Source organism: Sphaeramia orbicularis, chromosome 15, assembly GCF_902148855.1.
Source record: "Sphaeramia orbicularis chromosome 15, fSphaOr1.1, whole genome shotgun sequence".
NCBI classification, from domain to species: Eukaryota; Metazoa; Chordata; class Actinopteri; order Kurtiformes; family Apogonidae; genus Sphaeramia; species Sphaeramia orbicularis.
This window is the reverse complement of record NC_043971.1, coordinates 48,625,204-48,636,830: the sequence shown is the minus strand read 5'-3', so window position 1 is coordinate 48,636,830 and position 11,627 is coordinate 48,625,204. Positions and strand designations below refer to the sequence as shown.

General features: G+C 39.7%; 1 protein-coding gene across 2 annotated transcripts in view; it reads left to right on the top strand.

Moving 5' to 3' along the window:
* Nucleotides 1-4,261, top strand: part of galm (galactose mutarotase) — a 24,018-nt gene extending 19,757 nt beyond the window's left edge. The window contains exons 7-9 of one of the 2 annotated variants that reach the window (XM_030156499.1): nt 3,237-3,366; nt 3,485-3,659; nt 3,845-4,261. In XM_030156499.1, the coding sequence (XP_030012359.1) occupies nt 3,237-3,366; nt 3,485-3,659; nt 3,845-3,922 (383 nt within the window). In that variant the 3' untranslated portion in view covers nt 3,923-4,261. Of the gene's footprint in view, nt 1-3,236; nt 3,388-3,484; nt 3,660-3,844 lie in introns of both variants that reach the window. The other variant, XM_030156498.1, reaches the window with a different exon arrangement.
* The last annotated feature ends 7,366 nt before the right edge of the window (nt 4,262-11,627 follow it).

Genomic DNA, 11,627 nt, shown 5'->3' with positions numbered 1-11,627 from the left:
CCAGTTTACAGTCTGAGTTCACTGCTCTTGCGATTAAAAGTTGCTTTTCATTACTGAGTTACTAAAAACATTTTGAAAGAACTTTTCACTTTTCTCAAGGTTAGTGTGTTGTGTACATCCATGACAGTATTATTTTCTACCACTTAGGAACATACTACATTCTACATACTACATTCTTACAACTAGAACTGCAGCTATCAATTGTTTTCTTAATCTCTTTTCTTTGATTCGTTTAAACATTTATTTGAATAGGCGGAAAAAAATAGTAAAAAATGTAAAAAAAAAAAAAAAAAAAAAAACACGTTTGAAAATAACAAACAACTTGTCCTTACAAACAATATGTGCACTGCAGTCTTTAACACACCTGTATCCAACTTACTAACAACTTAAGATGGAACTACCATACAAGTTTGTGTTGATCCTGGTGTTGTGTGCATCACAACAAGCGTCCTTGTATAACACAACAGTGGAACCAATGTTTAGCAGCAGTGAAATTAAGGAAATGAAGCTTCAATTCAGTAAAATTGTAATAATAATAATTGAACAATTTTTTAAAATCAATTTGAGTCATCATTTCAGCTCTACTTACAACACACTATGGGCTACATATATGAAATGGAGCAGAAGCCTACATTGTGAGACCAGACACTTTTTCCTGTACTAACTTTATGAAGCACATCTATTGTAAATCCTAATAGTATTTTAGTTGTCAGTCGTATTAACAAATTTGTTGTCATAATTCCAGCAGCACTCATGATGTTATAACTTTGAAAATCCATCATAAAGAGAATTAAAACAAATTTCCCCTTCTAGAGGGTCAGTAAATGCAACATAAAATAAGGGGGATGCTACCCTGGTTCCCAAACCAAAACCTGCATAACTAGAAAACTCAGTGAAGGCTGCAGTTTATCATGTACAAGTGATCAAGGTGATAGAAACTAAAAAAAACAATAATTACTCTAGGGTGAACTAGGCCAAAAGAACAAACAGAACAGAACAACCTGCAGTAAAGAAAACTAACCCTAGTGGAAAATAACAAATCAAAAGACATTTACTACCCCGCTTTAAGAAAATTTGTATGAATAAAAATGTCAGCTTACCCCTACTGTGTACTCTATTTAAAACAAAATTTTACTACTCAAAAGGCTTATGAAGCACAAAGTAACATGTAACACAGGTTTAGCAAGAACTACAGTTTGGAGGCTGAGAACAAAGAAAATGCTGCATTTCAATGATAAAACTGAACATAGATCAACTCAGTATGGCAAAATGTCACAAACTCAGCTACTACAAAAACAAAAAAAAGGAAGTCCTGGTTCCTCCAAACACACACTCAGGACATGACAGTACCATCTGTCATATGGGCCCATGAATATAAATATGAATATTTTGAGGCGGGGGTTAACACCAATGCTTTCAAGATCTTCTAAGGACTTATTTTCTTCTACTTAATTTAACAGCAAACCAATAAACCAAGCAAATTTTTTTTTACCGACCCATGATGCTGCTTTATTATTCTTGCAATTTTTCACCATAAATTTGGACTGTAGTAAAAGTACATGTACGAACTGTTTTTTGTCGGTTTAATAACAAAAGAACTTAAACTTAAATTTAACTTACAGCTGTGTATGACATTCATCACCAATTTTTCTTCAAATCTGTAAAACCCGAGTGATAGCCTAAGTATCACAAATCTTTTAGTCTTTCTGTGGATACGCACCTGAATCACTCCCCTCATGGTGAACAACTTCAAAGTTGATTCCATCACAAGCAATCCATTTTTTTACATACCAAACCGAAACCGAAACCAAGCCATCACTCAGGCTTTTTCGGAATTCCACGCAGGTGCAGCAGCAAGAAGCAATGAAGCCGATTCCGTGTTTGTTGCAGCTGCGGCCATACTGGGATTCCCATTATTTTAGGTTTTCCTCTAGAGTTAGTTTTCTTTACTGCAGGTTGTTCTGTTCTGTTTGTTCTTTTGGCCTAGTTCACCCTGAAGTAATTATTGTTTTTTAGTTTCTATCACCTTGATCACTCGTACATGATAAACTGCAGCCTTCATTGAGTTTTCTAGTTATGCAGGTTTTGGTTTGGGAACCAGGGTAGGATCCCCCTTATTTTATGTTGCATTTACTGACCCTCTAGAAGGATTTCCAAAGTTATAATATCATGAGCGCAGCAATTGGCTGGAACAAACACAGCAATCAACACGGAAATGGCTTCTTGCTGCAGCTATGGGTGCAACTGCGTAAAATTCCGAAAAAGCCTGAGTGACGGCTTGGTTTAGGTTTTGGTTTGGTATGTAAACAAATGGATTGTGTTGGAGTACACTTCAAAGTCGTTCACCATGAGGGAGGTGATTCAGGTGAATAATCATGGAAAGACTAATGGATTCATGATACTTAGGCTATCACTCGAGTTTTACAGATTTGATGAAAAATTGGTCACGGACGTCATAGGCAGTTTTAACTTAAATCACCAAGAACTGAAACCCAGTATCCTTCCAGTGCAACAGTTATTTTTCTGCCATTATAGAATAGGGCTGCAATGACTAGTTGACCTGTCATAAAATAGTTGACCGCAAAATTAGTCGACAACCAATTTATTCATCGACAGGGCGTTAGTGACATTATGCACTTTTGTTTTTGGAAAAATGTTCATTTTAGTGCTGATTACAACTCGTGAGTATGTAGTTGTTTGTTTACCAAACTTTGTTAGGCACTGTAATTGTTATGCACAAAATACATTTTTGTTTAACAGGAAAATGTATTTTATTGCTGCAATATTTGTTGAATGTTAAATTGAACTGAATATTTTTTTAAACTTTATTATGCATTTAAATTGTTCTTGTTGTATATACATACATGTATTTTATTGCTGCAATAAATATAAATAAGAGCCATTGTTTTGTTTTGTTTTGTTTTGTTTTGTTTTGTTTTGGGGGGGTGGGGGGGTTGATTCATAATCTGACTAGTTGACTATTGAAATAGTCATTAGTTGCAGCCCTATTACAGAATGAAAACAGTTCTGAAAAAGCACCACAATATCATCTTTTTCCTCAAATCTCTGTCTATACTATTTGCTACCTTCAAACAACCTGTATTTTTAAGAGGTGAATTACATTTTTGTGTGTATCAACAGATCTATACCACCACCATTTTGGATAGCAGCAGTTGTCGAAACAGCCCAAGTTTCACCCGTTCTCTTTTCTGTTCTCTTTGACATGCCATTCACAGGGGAGATCAGAGCAGTAGACAACACACCCTTTGACCTTAGAAAGCCTGTTCTGATTGGCCCCCAGCTAAAAAAAGTTCCAGGTCCAGGGTTTGATCACAACTTCTGCCTGTCATCACCTGGAGACCCCTGGTTAGATAGACATGCTGCCAGGTTACATACACACACATGCACACACATATTTTGCTGGTCATCTAAAAATGTGACTGCATCATCAGCTTCTTCCTTTCTTTCATTCTTTCATTCCCAGGGTGCATCATCCAGCTAGTGGACGGATCCTGGAGGTCTCGACCAGCCAACCAGGTGTCCAGTTCTACACAGCCAACTTCCTGGATGGCTCTATGACAGGAAAGGGCGGTGCTAGATATGGAAAGCACAGTTCCTTCTGTCTGGAGACACAGAATTGGCCTGATGCTGTCAACCAGGTGCAGTTGTGGATAATAGATCTTCGGCATAATTGTTTTTGTATGTTTTGTATATCTATTGAATTGTTTCATAAGTGGATCATTTCATTTAGTGGATCAGTGGCAGTGTATTGATGTATTGTATGGACTGCATGGGCTTCAATGATGGAGATGCACATCTCTAATATGAGTTGTCATGTGTTTAGGCCTCGTTTCCTGACTGTCTTCTGCGTCCTGGTGAAGAATATCGCCATGTAACTCGTTACACCTTCACCACTGTCTGATTTGACTGGCTCCTGAAAATGACACAGCAGAATAACTCTATTAAGGGTATCTGTGTCTCTACCAGCAGTAAAGAAAACAAGAGCAAAACTGATCATTTTAGATGTAGAAAATACAGGACAGAATGGATTGTATATATAATTACCATTGTACATAATATTACATAATCATTTACCATTTTTACAGTGATTTTAGGTCCAGGTATATTTTGTATTTTGATGATTAACTTAGGTATGTGATCTTAAAGTAATGTAATTCTCATCACAGCAGCCAAACCTAAAATATGACGTTTGATTTTGTGCCATACCTAAGAAATATGAATAAAGTGCTTTTATGGCTAAGCTGTTTTCTCTCACTTCTCATGGTTCTTGAACTTCTTTAGTGAATGATAATAGTCCATCTTTCCTTCGGGTGTAGTTTTCAGAATTTGTGCTGTCAGAATGAGGTTGTACTTGTCATCTTTGTTATATAACACTAATGGGATGTTTTGGCACACTGTTTCAGTCCTCACCTGTGTCACCTATATTCTCAAACAGAAGTATTCATAAGACCCTGGGTGAGGAGGCGTGTTGGGTATAAGAGCATTCTACTACACTGCCAAGAAATGTGTTGTGTTGCCATGGCAACCTCTCATCCACCACTGAGTGTACCTTTCAAAGCTGCAATTCCATAAAATGTGGCAGAAGTTTAGTGCATTACTGTACTGCTTCTGAGCTGGAGAAAGAAACAGGAAGGTACAGTACCTGTGAACAAAGGCTCCCAGCCCTGGCACCCCTCCTACAGAGGTACACAAGAGAAGCAGAGTCAAGGCCAGTGAATAAGATGTTCACCAACCCAGCTAAGGTCTACTGTCATTGGCAGTGTAATATGGTGATGACAGACCCACCCAGGACTGACACTGTGCAGTACTAGAAGAGTATCTGCAAGAAGGAGGCATCACATAACACCAAGATTTACAAGCAGAGCACAGCCAACTTCCAGAGCAAGACTCTGGTCGTCACGCTAACAGATGTCCAAACACGAGTGTCCAAAATGAAGAACTGGACGACACCAGAGCCTGACATGATTCACGCCTACTGGCTTAAGAAGCTGACTGCACTCCTTGGACACCTAGCAGTTTAAGCTGCTAAGGGACCCACACAGAGTAGCTAACCTAAGGCCAGACAGTCCTCATCATGAAGGACCTGCAGAAGGGAACACCACCATCCAACTACTGGCGTATAACCTGCCTCAGCACAACATGGAAGCTCCTATCAGGCATCATAGCGGCTAAGATGAGTAGGCACATGGAGCAGTACATGAGCAGAGAGCAGAGCACAGAAAGGAATTGGCTGCAACACCAGAGGAGCCTAGCACCAGCTACTGGTTGACAGGGCAATCGCCTGAGATTGTAAGACGACGAACACCAACCTGTGCACTGCCTGGACTGACTACAAGACAGCCTATGACTCAGTGTTGCACACATGGTTACAGGAGTGCCTTAACTTGTATAACATCAACAGGACACTAAGATAGTTCATCCAGAACTTGATGAGGCTATGGAACCTAACTCTGGAGGCCGACTCAAAGTCAGTTGCGCAGGTGAGCATCAAATGCAGCATATACCAAGAGATGCTCTGTTCTCCCTGCTGTTCTGCATAGGCCTAAACCCCCTCAGCCAGATCATCATAAAGAGGCTTCAAGTTAAAGTTCCAAAGTGGAACAGTCATCAGGGATCTGCTCTATATGGATGGCACTAAGCTGTATGCCAAGAATGAGTGTGACATCGGCTCCCTGATTTATCTCACTCAGATCTACAGCAAAGACATTGGGATGTCATCCAAACTAAATAAATGTGGGCTGTTAATGCCTCTGACAACAGATGCCCAGTAAAGAGGAGGAGTCAGAGAGGCTGCCATTGAAGGACCAGCCCTTGGATGGCATGTATCACCTTGCTGGTGAAGATGTTACTGACATCAAGAAAACATACCAGTGTCTGGGAAAGGGTGGACTGAAACACAGCAATGAGGCACTACTCATGGCTGCACAAGAACAGGCCCTGAACACAAGATCAGTATAGGCTGGGGTCTACCACACCAGAGGACCCAAGCTTGAAGGAGACACAATACCACACAAGTGGATGAGAACACACACACACACACAATTCTTATTCAACAAGACAGAAATGACGTATAGCAGGGGTGTCCAACAGACTGTGTGTGCAATTATAAGGCACATGAGTATTTTGACCATATCCTTATATTTATGAAAGTTTTCCACCTCAAAACTATATAAATTCAATTTCTTGTTGGAATTAGTCATTTTCAGGTGATACATATTTGTACTATTGGAGACAGTATGGCCTTTAATGTTCACACCCTATATTAAGGTTTGCAGAATTATTAGGCAGCTTCTATATTTTACGTAAAATGGATTTAACTAACAGTGAGAAGTCAAAAATTGCAAAATTCCCTTCAGAGAGATGAAACAATCTTGAAACAGCTTAACTACTGAAGCATGACCACAAGATTATCACATTTTACAGCAAGTAGTCAACAAGGTTACAAAATATGTAAAGAGAAGAAAACACACAAATTAACAGCAAAAGATTAACAAGAAAAGCACTCGGAGACCTCCACCAAGACAGATGCCCCCAACCCCTGATCACCACCAAAATTTAATCATTTCTTCTTTGTGCCAGTATCAACATTTCCTGAAAATTTCATGAAAATCCGTCCATAACTTTTTGAGTTATCTTGCTAACAAACACGCAAACACACAAAGCAAAGTGATCACAATACCTCCTGGCGGAGGTAATAAAAAAGAATCAAGAGGGGAAACTACCAAGAACACACTGACCTGCAGTACCACTATGTTCCAGAAAAAAAAAAAAAAACTACCTACAATGTCCAGAAGTAGAAGATGTTCAGGGCTCAGAATCTACATTAAGGTAAGAAAGGTTGAAATACGACCACCACTGAATGAGACGCATACATTGAAACATCAGGAGTGGGCCAAGAACAATCTGAAGGCATATTTATTATAGGTTTTATGGACAAATGAGGTTGGAGTAACTGTTGCTGGGCTCAGACAGTTGAACCCACAACTACACCAGTAGCATCACATAACTCCACTTCAACTCAGGCACCAAGGTGGAGGTGGGGTTCTGGAATGGACTGGTATTATTAAAGATGAGCTAGTTGGACCTTTTTGGGTTGAAGATTAACTCAAAATTAACTCCCAAACCTACTTCCAGTTTTTAGAAGACACATTCATCAAGCAGTGGTAAAGGAAAAAGTCTGTATCTTTCAAGAAAGTTTTTTTTTTTTCATGGTTTTTATGCAGGACAATGTCCCATGACATGCATCGAAGTACTCTGCAGTACTCTGCACTACTACATGTCTAACCAGTAAAGTCTATAAAGATGGAAGAATAGTGACATGGCCACCTTCCTCACCTGACCTAAACCCTATTGAGAACTTGTCCTCCCTTCTTAAACACGAGTTTTATGGTGAAGAAGAACAGTACACCTCTCTGAATAGAGAGATGTCTGAGAGGATGTGGTTGTTGTTGCTGCACAAAAAGTTGATTGTCAACAAGTCAAGAAACGGACAGACTCAGTGAATGGAAGCGTTATGACTGTTATAGAAAGCAAGGCTGGCTATATTGGTCAGATTGTTTTGTTTTTTTTTTTCTTTTTGTAAATTTTGGGGGGGGGGGGGGGGGTTCCATTATTTTCACTTTAACAGATGAAAATAAATAAGTGAGATAGGAAAATATTTGTTTTTTATTTAGTTGCCACTGTTACTTCCACCAGGAGGTATTGTGATCACTTTGCTTTGTGTGTTTGTTTGTTTGCGTGTTTGTTTGTTTGTTAGCAACTTTACAGGAAAACTATTCCAACCATCTTTTACCAAATTTTACCCACAGATAGGCCTAGGCCCTGGGACGAACCCATTAAATTTTGGGCCAAGTAGGCCAAAGTTCAAGGTCACAGCAAGGTCACAAAATCTCAAATTTTCCTATCTCTCATCATTGAGCAATTTTCAAAAATTCATCAAAAATTCAAAACAACTCTGATTAGCCTCCAATTTGATACACCCGTAGCTTATAACAATCTTATATCTGGCACAAAATTGTCCATATCCACTGTGGAATGTGGACTCTGTGGACATTTCAATTTAATATTGAAAATCCCATTTATGACACATTTTTCATTATAACTCAACAAATATTGATTGGAATGTAATATAATTTGACATACACTTGACTGGTACCAAGCTTCAACTTTTCTACTGTATGGAACAACCTTCAAGCTGTTTAGTTTAAAAAGAAATAGTCGATCCACACATGCACATCGTTCGGGGTGCTTTTGGCGGAGGCTTGCGTTCTCTGAACACTATTTAGCTGATATTTGTTCATTACTTTTATGGACAGAATTTCTGGGTGCAGGGGTGGATGGGGTGGATGGGGTGGATGGGGTTGAGTTCAGTGGCAGGAGGATCTCGTCTCTGCTTTTTGCGGATGATGTGGTCCTCTTAGCTTTATCAAGCAGCGACCTCCAGCTCTCACTTGGGCAGTTTGCAGCCGAGTGTGAAGCAGCTGGGATGAAGATCAGCACCTCCAAGTCTGAGGCCATGGTACTCAGCCGGAAAAGGGTGGAGTGCCCACTCCAGGTCAGGGAGGAAGTCCAACAAAGTTGCAGATGTAAGTCTATCTTCTATCTATCCCCCCTATGGCATTTGACACTTGATTGACTCAGGGGGGCCCAGTCTGAGATCTCTTCTAACACAGGGTCACCATGCATGCGCGGTCAAATGTGCAGTCAACAGCATGAGCTACTGCAAAACTCCAATAGGTTAAGTAAACCAGTTAGCCTTCCATTTTACATCACTAAAGAAGGGCTATAAAAACAAGTGGGAGAGCTGGACCTACTAAGAAACCAAAAAGTTACCACTTCCACGCAGAATGGGAGGAGGACTTTTTTCATATTTGAAGCGCATTTTTCCTGATCAATCAATCATTGCTAATCCATAAAAGAAAAAATGTGGAGAGGTACTTTCAAACGTTTTATAAAAAAAATTATAATACTGACTTCCCTCCCAAAAGTGAGAAAGAGAAAGGTGAGGGAACTACAACACAGTTAAAATCACCCCTGTACCACAGTGAAGCTGAGGGAGAACTTGTTATTTTACCACTAGAGGAAACTACGCATGTCCTTTTGCCACCTCTGAGTGTGACAGTGCAGTAGTGTGTGAAATTACCAATCAGAGAATATTTTGAGGGAACATAAAGAGAATGTTTAGTTTTGTGAAAACATTTATGTTCCATTCCTTTTCTTGTGTTTATGATTGAGGATTATTCTAGTGCAGTACTAATTTTCACCCATTGTGCTGACACATAATTCTGCCCACCACCTGCTCCTCGCTGTAGACCTCTTAATAATACATGGTTATTGATTGACTTTGCTTTTAGACTGTGAATAAAATAATGTCATGATCAGGGTTGCACTGTAGGTGTACATCTGTTTGATGAATCCTATGTGAGCGAGAGAGAATGAGTGAGAGAACAGAGTGTACAGTCGGCAAAACTGAGCTGCAGCAGCTGAGTGGGAGGAAAAGCTTGGCTTTTAACTTCCAAAGAAGAAAGAGACAAGTCATGTGCAACTGTACAGAACACTAGGATTGATTTGAACATACCATCATCTGTTTTGCTGGTTGAGATTGAAATTCTGGATTGTTTTGTATCATCTGTTCCTGAACTATAAACCTTCACTTAAGCAGCATTATTGTCGTATTTATTTTTGTGTTGCTTTTTTTTTTTCTTTTACATAGTTTTTGTCTTGTCACATTTGCATCATTTTTATTTCATTGCATTTGTTACATTGTGTTCTTTTTGTTGTGTTTTTATGTTTTATGTATTCTACATGTCTCTTGTAATTCATTTAGTTTTTAACCATCTACAAATAGATAAAGTAATACCACTTTTAGGACTGAAAATCTGATCAAGTCTCATGTCATATTAATTCAGACACAGAAAATTCTACAGCATTCATACTATGTATCTTATATAAGCAGAATACTTTGGGCATTTAGCTGCAGGAATGATATACAGCTAAGCTTATAATAACAGATAACCGCTTCTCAATTTCAAGGAGAGGAGAAGCATCTGAGGAGGGGCATTTCTGAACCTGTGATAAACCTACTGTAAACTAAACAAAGAGGGACTCTCACTTTTGTACAGACTCACCACAGACCTGGATTGGTGATCTGGTACTCCATCATGGAATTTCCATGAGTAACTGTTTCAGTCTTCTTTTTTATGGTCTGCATCATGCACTACTCAATGTCCTGAGGCTGTTTTTTTTTTTTCCAGGCCACAGTTCCCAAGTTTGGGTCTGATAGATGCACACCTACACCCTTAGGTGGTCCATGGACAGGGCACAGGAACAGGGCATGGTCATGGCCTACAGTATGTGCTGGGTGGCCACCATTGCAGGCTGCATAATGGCGCAGGCCCCAGCGGTGCATATTGGCACTGAGGTGGGCAACACCTGTACATAGGTGATTCTGTGTAACCCAGGTGGACTTCGGGTGGAAGTTTGGTGTCTGGAGTAATGTTAAATTAAGTCTGCGTTATCGTCTCTTACCAGTTACTCCCCTTTTGTCCCAAGATCTTGAAACTGGAACTTGCAAGTGATGCTCCATATGGACTGGAATGGTGACGAGAGCGAAGGTGTTGTTTCCCGAGGCTATGTTCTACCTGTAGAGCGTTTGAGGCGTCTTGGGAGGCCATCCTCACACGTACATGAGTATGGTGTTCTCTGCAGAGGGGTGGGGGGGTGGGGGGCAACGCTTGATAAGATAGGCAAGTACCTCAGTACAGTCCATTCTCATGAACAGGCAACTGGGACCAGATATATTCATTAGTATTCATTATTTATTTTTGTTCAAATCTTTTCTATTGTATTATATACTTGTCTATTTTTCTATTTTTTTTCCTTCCTTTATCGCTTCGTTCTTCCTAGTGTAGTTGTTCAGTATGTTCTTGTATGTGTGTGTTCTCATTTGACTTATTGAAAAAAGTAAAGCATTTAGTTCTAAGTATAAAAAGTGTGTGTTCAGATGCTTAGGTAATTTCTAATATTATTAGCCTCTCCACTCCCTGCACATGTTTCATGTGCATATGTGTGTATGAATCACACCCTTAAGTAGGAAGTGAAAGGATTATTTGATCAGTCTCATCTTTCAGCAGCAGTAGTCTTGTCCAACAGGCTGAGCTGCTGCTGAAAGCTGATCTGAATCACAGCGTCGGGCTGAAAACAGGCCGTATGGGAAACACAAGCCGGAGAGGAAGATTAAGTGTGTCTGCAGGGTGAGACGGGGAGGAACAGGAAACAACTCTGCTATATTGCATTATTCCGTTTGCGCCCTTACTCACAGGCCACACAAACACATATGCATGTTGGAGCATGAAGAAAAACATGCACATGCAATACAGAAGACAGCAGGCTTGTTGAGACACTGCAGCCTTGTGCTGTTTACACCATTGTCTCACTAATGTGTTAAGGGCAGTGACTAACTTGTGGCATGATTACACAATGGACAAGTTTGCAAGATTTCAGCCACATTTAAGTTACACAAAATAGGCACACACCAAATCATTAACTCTTAAAGACTTGCAATTATTTTTGTCAAAACTTCCAAGTGATTTTTTGTCTTTTCCAAG